This window comes from Manis pentadactyla, chromosome X (assembly GCF_030020395.1).
Source record: "Manis pentadactyla isolate mManPen7 chromosome X, mManPen7.hap1, whole genome shotgun sequence".
In the NCBI taxonomy this organism is placed as follows: Eukaryota; Metazoa; Chordata; class Mammalia; order Pholidota; family Manidae; genus Manis; species Manis pentadactyla.
Window position 1 is genome coordinate 34,926,465 of NC_080038.1, and position 11,632 is coordinate 34,938,096.

General features: G+C 40.9%; 1 protein-coding gene across 1 annotated transcript; it reads left to right on the plus strand.

Annotated features, from left to right (window-relative positions):
* The first annotated feature begins 1,369 nt into the window (after positions 1 to 1,369).
* On the plus strand, positions 1,370 to 3,461 carry MPC1L (mitochondrial pyruvate carrier 1 like). The gene is given in 3 exon segments (XM_057495590.1): positions 1,370 to 2,669; positions 2,672 to 2,806; positions 2,809 to 3,461. Coding segments are annotated over 3 exon segments (411 nt in total). The 5' UTR covers positions 1,370 to 2,578; the 3' UTR covers positions 2,994 to 3,461.
* The last annotated feature ends 8,171 nt before the right edge of the window (positions 3,462 to 11,632 follow it).

Genomic DNA, 11,632 nt, shown 5'->3' on the forward strand with positions numbered 1-11,632 from the left:
TAGCTTATGGTAGGTAGTGTCTATTGTGGAACTACTGATCACCAACAAGGTAAGTTTTACTTCGCTTTGGTAAGTTGTAGTGGCCTAAAACAACACCCATTTATTAGCTCACAGTCTGCAGGTCAGAATTCTGGGCATAGCCTGACTTGGTTCTCTGCTCAGGATCACAAAAGGCTGAAATGAGGGTACTGGCTGGACTGAGTTCTCAGAGGGCCTAGGGGAAAATCCACTTCCAGGCTCATCCATGTTGTTGGCAAAATTCAGTTCTTTGTGGCTGTAGGACTGGAGCTACACTCAGCAACTAGAAGCTGCCCAAATTCCTTGCTATGTGGCCACCTCCACCCTTGAGGCCAGCTACAGAGAATGTCCGTCGTATCAAATCCCTCTCACACTACTTCTGTCTCTGACCCCTAAACTCAGATTTAAATGGCTCATGTGATTAGGTCAGGCCCCCTTGGAGAATGTATCTATCTTAAGGTCAACTGATTTGGACCTTAATTACATCTGCAAAATTCCTTTTGTCATATAATCATGGGAGTGAAATCTAATTAATTCCAAAGGTTCCACTCAACTCAAGGGGAGATCATGCCAGGGTAAGGGCCACTGGGGGTCATCTTAGAACTCTGCCTACCTCACAGCTTCTGTTTGATTCTCCTGTTATGCTTGTTCTTGCAGGTTAGCCACCATTGCTGTAAAGAAGCACAAGCAGCTTGTGGAGAGGAACTGAGGCCTTCCGGCCATCTGTCCTAGCTAAACTCCCAGCCAACAACCAGTATCAATTTGCCAGCCAGTTAGTGAGCCATTTTGAAAGGCACTCTTTCAGTCTCAAGCTGAGCTGCCCCAGCTGGTGATGCAAGGGGCAGATGAGCATTCTATTGAGTCCCACCGAAATTGCAATTTGTGAGTTAAATAAAGGATTGTTGTTCTAAACCACCAAGTTTTGGGGTGATCTGTTACGCAACAATAGGTAACTGAAACAAAGTAACAACTCAAGTAAGATGATTTACAAGTACTGAAAGCTTTTTGTGAACCTGGAGTGGTAACTTATATTTCTTCTAGGACAATGGAGCATCTGGCAGTGTAGGCCTGAAATGTCATTCAGCTCATGTTTGCTGATTTATTAATTCAAACTTACACTGAACTGATTTACGCCAGCATGCCAGTCATCCATATTTGAAAGCCTAGCATTTTAAAAGGGTTATCTAAAAATTATGCTGCTCTCCTTTGAGCAATGGCTACACTATAGATTTTTAAGCTATATTTGTAAAATATTTGGGATATAAGTGATCATAGATAATGACTATTAATTTTTAAAGGCATAATGTGCTTGTTTATGAAGCACTAAAGTATTAATATTTCAATGTATATTGGCTGCTCAACAATTAATTTATTGAGAAAAGTAAAAAACACTATGAAAATAATCAGTTTTGCCATTAAGAATTTTCATCAACAGATATTAACTATTAGGTGAAAGACTGCTAGAGAACAGAATATCCATATACTCTCAAAGAGGCTCCCCCTGGATTATTTGTTGATTACAGAGCGATAAAGGTACTTTTATGATGCAGAAACCTAGTAGACACTCCTTAACCAAATGACCAAATTTAATATTACCAATGATGGAACAAAGTGATGTCATGTGCCTCCCATTGTGATGCACCAGGAATAACATCACATGTAGTATTCTTGCCAAAAAATGTTTACCCTAAATCTGATAATGAGAAAACAGACAAGTCCAAATTAAGGACACTCTGAAAAACCAGACTTGTACTCCTCAAAAATGTCAGTGTCATGAAAGACAAAACATGCTGGGGAACTCTGAGATTAAGCTAAAAGAGATGATAACTCAATGTGAATCTTGACTGGATTCTGGATCTTCCTCCTCCAACAAGCCATAAAATTATAAAACTTAAATATGTACTGCATATTAGATAATAGTACTGTACTAAATATTAAGTATCTTGAGTGACTACACTGTATACTGTAAGTAGGAGAATGTCTTTCTTAAGAGCCAGATGCTGAATTTCGGGGTGAAATGTCACTGTGTCTGCAACACTCAGGCAAACTGTGTCAGGACTAAAATTCTGTCCCTGGTTGAAGAATTTCCTATCAAGCTCTGAGAGTCAACACTGTCCACAGACTGGACAGAACTGGCAGTTTCCCTTTGTATAGTTGTAGAGAAGCAGGCAGCTGGACACTCAGCTCCCTGGCCTGGCATGTGGAACTCTGAGAGTCTTAAGGTGGCCGCAGCACGATGGAGAGCAAAGGACAAGGGCACACTCACACACGCATGCATGTGCGTGCCCACACCGAACACATTTTATGGCAGTCAAGCGAAAGCGCAAGGGCAAGGCCACACTTGCCACCTGCAAAGACACGCACGACAGCTGCCGGTGCTGACCGGTGCACTTTATGGCAGTAACACAAAGGCAAAAGTGCGAGGCCACTGGCTGCCTGGTGCCCTTGACAGCAGTCGCGGGAAGGCGCGAAGCCACGGACAGACTCTGTATCAGTACAGGCTCTGAGCCCCACGTCACTGTGGGCAGACCGTTCATTTGTTCGTTGATGCTCGACGATCATGGCGGTGGTGGTGGCCCTGTGGTGAAGGGCTAGGGACTATATGAAGAGCAAGGAGCTCCTGGAACATCTGACCAGCCTGCACTTCTGGGGTCCTGGGGCCTACCACTGGCCGCCTTTAAGGACATGAACGCACAGCCGGACATCACCAGCGGCCGTATGACGACGGCGCTCATATACTCGATGGCCTTCTTGTGCTTCGCTTACCGTGTACAGCCTCGAAATTTACTGTGATGGCGTGTCACGGCACCAACGTGGTGGCACAAAGTGTGGAGGCAGGCCACTACCTCATTTACCACTATGGTGGTGGCGCTGGGCCAGCCACCGCCCCCACTGCTCCTACCACCGACACTGCTGCTGCCACCACTGAGATTTCTGCAACCGCCAGTGACCCTACTGCTGCCAGCCCCTGCTAGGCGCCTGTCGGCCCCAGTCCGCAGCCCCTGAAAAATACTGAGAGGGCCAGGTCGAATCTCTGCAGCTTGCAAGCATGGAACTATTATTCCTTGGAAGACAAGACCTATGAAAAGTCCGGTTTGGACTCTACAACAAATCTGATTTAAACTTGCAGTTTGGTTAATTAAAAAAATAGCACCACAGAACTGAAGTTGTTCAGTGTTGTTTATTTTGTGAGCTGCAAAAATGTTTTTTAGAAGGTGATTGTAGATTGGCTGATCTTCCCCTTCACATGACCTGCAACTTGCGGGTTAGTGTATATAGGGAAGACTGAGTGACACTTCAAATTATTTAACTCCCCTTTTTTCTTAAAGCTGTCTTGGGAACATTTTATTACTTGTTTTGGGTATCTGGGCCAAGTGAGGGTGCTTAGCAGCACGTGACTTTTAAAACTTGGTATAGCCATAAATCCCTCTACACCAAAAAAATAATAAGTCCAGGGGCTCTTTCTACTGAGGGAAATATTTTGAAGTGGGTTTAAATGAATTCAGCGAAATCCAGTTTAGACTTTTAAGGAGCATTTATTAAGAGAACCTGGAATCTCTTTGTTAGGCAGAGTGATTATGTAATCTTCCATGGTAACAACTCCCAGGTCAGTTGATGTCAAACTGGGATTCTAGGTAAATAGAAAATAATTAAACGACAAAGTCATAATCCTTTCCTCTTTTCCTCACGCCTAAAAATGGGGGAAATGGCAGTTTGTAAAACTGGGTTAATCCTGTTGAACATTAGCTAGAGGTGGGAATGAGGGTCAGTGGCCAACAGTATTATCCCAGAGTGTCCTAGGAATCCTGTGGGTGCTAAGAACTTTTCTTAAACCAGGGAGCATAGGGAAGTAAAAGAAAAGGGTGGGGCTGTGGGTGTGAGGCCATTACCTCTGTGGCAGAATCTGCCCTCTATGACTTGACTCCAAATCTCCCCCTCCTCTTGAGGATGCAGGAAGTTCCAGAGTGGTCTGCTGGGGAGCCCCCATTATGTATTTAAGAGTGCCTCTGCTTTTGTTAAAGATTGCAAATGCAAAGACATTGAAAACAACGCTCTGAAAGATGTTCTGGAAACAGCAGGTCTTGGATAAGACAAGCACATTAGGGGAACTCTGGAAGATTCCCCTTTATCTTCTGTGGCATCTAAGAGGTAGTCCTCTTGGAGGCAGTTTCTGCATTTCACATTCTGCAGAGGGAAAAAACAAACTCTGGAAAGCTATAGTGTAACAAATCACACCAAAACTTAGTTTAAATCAACAAATACTATCGTGCAATTTCTGAGGTTCAGAAATCTGGGAGTGCTTAAGCTGGGTGCTTTTGGCTCAGGGTCTCTCAGCTGTCTGCTGGGGCTGCAGTCCCTGAAGAGTTGTCTAGGGCTTGAGGATCCACTTCCAAGCTCACTCACACATTTGCAGGAGGCCTTAGTTCCTTGTCATGCAGGCCATAAGGCTGCTCATGACATGGCTTCCCCCAGAGAAGGTGTTCCAAGGGAGAGAAAGCCCAAGATGGGGGCCATAGTCTTTTATAGCTTAATCTGGGAAGTGACACAACATTACTTCAGCTGTGTTCCGTTGGTTACATGGACCAACCCTGGTATACATTGTGGGAGGACAATACAAGGGTGGGAATACCAGGGGGCAGGGATTGTTGGGGACCATCTTGGAGGCTGGTTATCACACATGGTTCTGAAGTAATTCTCATGCCTTTCTAAACTCAGCAGGAAGTAATGAAGCATGTAAGGTCATTGCCAACCTTCCCAAAGCGATGTCACAAAATGCTGTTAGTTTTTGTGGTCATTACTAACATGCATACATCTAGGGGATGGGTTTGAGAAGCAGGAAAGAAGTCTTTGGAAGATGGAGGCAGCTCCTAATAGTTTAGATAGTTGACTATAATACAGTAATAGAAAGTAGTTCTTAAAGTTCTGAAATAACCTTCTATCAAGATTTTTATTAAGACCTTACAGGAATTTTTTCCCTTCATTACTACATGACTAGAGATTACTATATTTTTAGATTTGTCTTATAAAATGTGTTTTATAATTTAAATATTATATTTCAATAAAGGTCACTTGTCTGTTGAAGACATTTCAGAGCAGGTAGGTTTCTAATTAACCTGGTAGTAAGGAAAAAGGAAGTAATCCTTGCTGGTAATTTCCTATCACTCTACATTTATGATTTAGAGGACAAAATCCTTACAGAAACCTCTACTCTAACACAGCGCTCCACTTACAGGATTAGGTTATAGGATCTAATCTGTAATATGCCTGCCCAACTAAGAGGTCTAGCCCTCTATTGCCTAGGACATTAGGGTTTAAAGCCATGTGAGTGATGAATTTTTAATAAAAATGAACCTTTCAAATCACTAAGGTAACAAGTATTTCCTAATCCAAAAGGTCTCTAACATAATCCTTTCTGGCTTTGTCAATTTAACTTTAAACTTGTCTACATACCTCTACCACTACTTTATGAAGCCAATAATAATATCCTTTGAGTTGGCAGAGCTATTTTGCCAGTTTTTGTTACTGACACACTTTTGTTATTTCCCAGAATTCAAGTTTTATACAGACCTTTCTCAACTGAAGATGGAGTTACTTCAGTTAATCGAAAGCATCGTTAAGTAAAAAATGCATTTAATGGGGTATGGGGGGGTACTCGATAATAAGGGTGAATGTAATAACCACATTGGTTTTCTTGTGAAACCTTCATTAAGAGTATATATCAATGATACCTTAATTAAAAAAACACATTTAATACACCTATCAAACATCACAGAGCTTAGCCTGCCTACCTCAGAACACTTACATTAGCCTACAGTTGGGCAAAATCATCTAACACAAAGCCTATTTTAGAACGAAGTGTTGGACATACTATGGAATTTGTTGAGTGCTCTGCTGAAAGTGAAAGCAGAACGGTTGTTAAGTGTATTGCTTGTTGATCCTTGTGACCGTGTGGCTCACTGGGAGCTGCGGCTTGCTGCCCTGCCCAGCAGCATGAGAGAAGACTGGACCACGTACGGCTAGTCTGGGAAAAGATCCCAATTCGAAGTATGGTTTCTACTAAATGGGCATTGCTCTCGCACCATCCTAAAGTTGAACCATCCTAAGTTGGGAACCGTCTGTACTGAGTTTAGTTTCTTTTTCCTTAGGTCCTTGGAGTTCTGTGGAAACCACAGGCTAAAACCCAAAGAACATTACCTTTGCAACTATAATGTTAAAACCCTGTTTTCTCTCTAATTCTTCCAAAACTATGAACCACAAATTGTGTCTCAGGCAGAGTCTGGGAGCAAATAATAATGCTGGATGAAAACCAGGCACTCTGAGAGAACAGGCAACCACTTGCGGAGCTTCTCCTGACCCGTCCCTGGAGGTAGAGCTGACCCCCACAAATATGGAGGCTAGGACGTATTCCAGGAAATGTGACCTGTAAGTCTTGCAGTTTGAATTTATATTGTTCATGTCTATTATTTTGAAATTTAAAATTTTAAACATTTCAAAATACAGGAGTGCATGTTTGTTGTAAAAATTTCATATGACAGTATACAGAAAGTAAAAAAGCTAGATTTCTTCTAACCTCTCCCCACCCCCACTCCAAGCCCCAATTCCTTTCACAGAGCTAACAGCAAAAAAGCTGGGGAAAATCACACAACTTTCCAGACCAATATTATTTGAAAATACAAACAGTTTTACAGCATTCTATGCATTGTTCAACATCCTGATTTTCTATTTAACATGTCTTAGAGCTAATGCCATATTACTATATTGCAGCATTACCTCATTCCTTTTAACAATTTCATAATACACAAAAGCTGAGGGAATTTGCTTCCCACAAACCACCTCTACAGAACATCTTACAGGGACTGCTCTAGATGGGAGCACTCCTAGAAAGAGCACAGAACAAAACACCCAACATGTGAAGAAAGGAGGAGGAGGAATAAGAAGGGAGAGAAGAATCTCCAGACAGTGTATATAACAGCTCAATAAGCGAGCTAAGTTAGGCAGTAAGATACTATAGAGGCTAACCTTGAACCTTTGGTAACCACGAATTTAAAGCCTGCAATGGCAATAAGTACATATCTCTCAATAGTCACCCTAAATATAAATGGACTTAATGCACCAATCAAAAGACACAGAGTAATAGAATGGATAAAAAAGCAAGACCCATCTATATGCTGCTTACAAGAAACTCACCTCAAACCCAAAGACATGCACAGACTAAAAGTCAAGGGATAGAAAAACATATTTCAGGCAAACAACAGCAAGAAGAAAGCAGGGGTTGCAGAACTAATATCAGACAAAATAGACTTCAAAACAAAGAAAGTCACAAGAGATAAAGAAGGACACTACATAATGATAAAGGGCTCAGTCCAACAAGAGGATATAACCATTCTAAATATATATGCACCCAACACAGGAGCACCAGCATATGTGAAACAAATACTAAAAGAAATAAAGGGGGAAATAGACTGCAATGCAATCATTTTAGGAGACTTCAACACACCACTCACCCCAAAGGATAGATCCACCAGGCAGAAAATAAGTAAGGACACAGAGGCACTGAACAACACACTAGAACAGATGGACCTAATAGACATCTATAGAACTCTACATCCAAAAGCAACAGGATATACATTCTTCTCAAGTGCACATGGAATATTCTCCAGAATAGACCACATACTAGCCCACAAAAAGAGCCTCAGTAAATTCCAAAATATTGAAATTCTACCAATCAATTTCTCAGACCACAAAGGCATAAAACTAGAAATAAATTCTACAAAGAAAACAAAAGGGCTCACAAACACATGGAGGCTTAACAACATGCTTCTAAATAATCAATGGATCAATGAACAAATCAAAATAGAGGTCAAGGAATATATAGAAACAAATGACAACAACAACACTAAGCCCCAACTTCTGTGGGATGCAGCAAAAGCAGTCTTAAGAGGAAAGTATATAGCAATCCAAGCATATTTTAAAAAGGAAGAATAATCCCAAATGAATGGTCTAATGTCACAATTATCGAAATTGGAAAAAGAAGAACAAATGAGGCCTAAGGTCAGCAGAAGGAGGGACATAATAAAGATCAGAGAAGAAATAAATAAAATTGAGAAGGATAAAACAATAGCAAAAATCAATGAAACCAAGAGCTGGTTCTTCGAGAAAATAAACAAAATAGATAAGCCTCTAGCCAGACTTATTAAGAGGAAAAGAGAGTCAACACAGATCAACAGAATCAGAAACGAGAAAGGAAAAATCACGACGGACCCCACAGAAATACAAAGAATTATTAGAGAATACTATGAAAACCTATAGGCTAACAAGCTGGGAAACCTAGGAGAAATGGACAACTTCCTAGAAAAATACAACCTTCCACGATTGACCCAGGAAGAAACAGAAAATCTAAACAGACCAATTACCAGCAACGAAATTGAAGCGGTAATCAAAAAACTACCAAAGAACAAAACCCCCGGGCCAAATGGATTTACCTCGGAATTTTATCAGACATACAGGGCAGACATAATACCCATTCTCCTTAGAGTTTTCCAAAAAATAGAGGAGGAGGGGATACTCCCAAACTCATTCTATGAAGCTAACATCACCCTAATACCAAAACCAGGCAAAGACCCCACCAAAAAAGAAAACTACAGACCAATATCCCTGATGAACGTAGATGCAAAAATACTCAACAAAATATTAGCAAACCGAATTAAAAATACATCAAAAGGATCATACACCATGACCAAGTGGGATTCATCCCAGGGATGCAAGGATGGTACAACATTCGAAAGTCCATCAACATCATCCACCACATCAACAAAAAGAAAGACAAAAACCACATGATCATCTCCATAGATGCTGAAAAAGCGTTTGACAAAGTTCAACATCCATTCATGATAAAAACTCTCAGCAAAATGGGAATTGAGGGCAAGTACCTCAACATAATAAAGGCCATCTATGATAAACCCACAGCCAACATTATATTGAACAGCGAGAAGCTGAAAGCATTTCCTCTGAGATTGGGAACTAGACAGGGATGCCCACTCTCTCCACTGTTATTTAACATAGTACTGGAGGTCCTAGCCACGGAAATCAGACAAAACAAAGAAATACAAGGAATCCAGATTGGTAAAGAAGAAGTTAAACTGTCACTATTTGAAGATGACATGATACTGTACATAAAAAACCCTAAAGACTCCACCCGAAAACTACTAGAACTGATATCGGAATACAGCAAAGTTGCAGGATACAAAATCAACACACAGAAATCTGTAGCTTTCCTATACACTAATAATGAACCAACAGAAAGAGAAATCAGGAAAACAACTCCATTCACAATTGCATCAAAAAAAATAAAATACCTAGGGATAAACCTAACCAAGGAAGTGAAAGACTTATACTCTGAAAACTATAAGTCACTCTTAAGATGAATTAAAGGGGACACTAACAGATGGAAATGCATCCCATGCTCGTGGCTTGGAAGAATTAATATCGTCAAAATGGCCATCCTGCCCAAAGCAATATACAGATTTGATGCAATCCCTATGAAACTACCAGCAACATTCTTCAATGAACTGGAACAAATAATTCAAAAATTCATATGGAAACACCAAAGACCCTGAATAGCCAAAGCAATCCTGAGAAAGAAGAATAAAGTAGGGGGGATCTCACTCCCCAACTTCAAGCTCTACTATAAAGCCATAGTAATCAAGACAATTTGGTACTGGCACAAGAGCAGAGCCACAGACCAATGGAACAGAATAGAGAATCCAGACATTAACCCAGACATATATGGTCAATTAATATTTGATAAAGGAGCCATGGACATACAATGGCGAAATGAAAGTCTCTTCAACAGATGGTGCTGGCAAAACTGGACAGCTACATGTAGGAGAATGAAACTGGACCATTGTCTAACCCCATATACAAAAGTAAACTCAAAATGGATCAAAGACCTGAATGTAAGTCATGAAATCATTAAACTCTTGGAAGAAAACATAGGCAAAAACCTCTTAGACATAAACATGAGTGACCTCTTCTTGAACATATCTCCCCGGGCAAGGAAAACAACAGCAAAAATGAATAAGTGGGACTATATTAAGCTGAAAAGCTTCTGTACAGCAAAAGACACCATCAATAGAACAAAAAGGAACCCTAGAGTATGGGAGAATATATTTGAAAATGACACATCCGATAAAGGCTTGACGTCCAGAATATATAAAGAGCTCACACGCCTCAACAAACAAAAAACAAATAACCCAATTAAAAAATGGGCAGAGGAACTGAACAGACAGTTCTCCAAAAAAGAAATACAGATGGCCAACAGACACATGAAAAGATGCTCCACATCGCTAATTATCAGAGAAATGCAAATTAAAACTACAATGAGGTATCACCTCACACCAGTAAGGATGGCGGCCATCCAAAAGACAAACAACAACAAATGTTGGCGAGGCTGTGGAGAAAGGGGAACCCTCCTACACTGCTGGTGGGAATGTAAGTTAGTTCAACCATTGTGGAAAGCAGTATGGAGGTACATCAAAATGCTCAAAACAGACCTACCATTTGACCCAGGAATTGCACTCCTAGGAATTTACCCTAAGAATGCAGCAATCAAGTATGAGAAAGATCAGTGCACCCCTATGTTTATCGCAGCACTATTTACAATAGCCAAGAATTGGAAGCAACCTAAATGTCCATCTATAGATGAATGGATAAAGAAGATGTGGTACATATACACAATGGAATACTACTCAGCCATAAGAAAAGGGCAAATCCAACCATTTGCAGCAACATGGATGGAGCTGGAGGGTATTATGCTCAGTGAAACAAGCCAAGCAGAGAAAGAGAAATACCAAATGATTTCACTTATCTGTGGAATATTCTTGTATTTCCACAAAGGAAAAACTGAAGGAACAAAATAGCAGCAGAATCACAGAACTCAAGAATGGACTAACAGGTACCAAAGGGAAAGGGACTGGGGAGGATGGGTGGGTAGGGAGGGATAAGGGGGAGTAGAAGTAGGGGGGTATTAAGATTAGCATGCATGGGGGGGTAGGAGAAAAGGGAGGGCTGTACAACACAGAGAAGGCAAGTAGTGATTCTACAATATTTTGCTATGCTGATGGACAGCGACTGTAAAGGGGTTTATAGGGGGGACCTGGTATAGGGGAGAGCCTAGTAAACATAATATTCGACATGTAAGTGTAGATTAGTGATACCAAAAAAAAAAAAAAGGGCAATTCCTGTGTGGTAACCTCCAATGAGTTCTACACAAGAGTATAAAGGGCATATAAAAGTGTAGGCAAAGGGTCTTTTTGTGTTTATACAGAGGATCAAACCTAATTGGGCTACCCCGAAAATGAACTAAGATACGATATGAATAAGAACTTCTGACATCAGCACTCTCTGGAAGACTCATGCCAGAAGATGATCATCAAAAAACCCGAACAAATATCCACGCACTGCTACAGCTGTAGATGCACTCATCCAACCAGTTCCTGGACTTGCCATGGGAATGAGGAAGGAGATATCTAAGCTGGCCTGTGCATACAGTAAAACAACAAATTGGACTGGATCAATACTGTTGGAACTCAATCAAGAATTAGGAGAAGTGCAA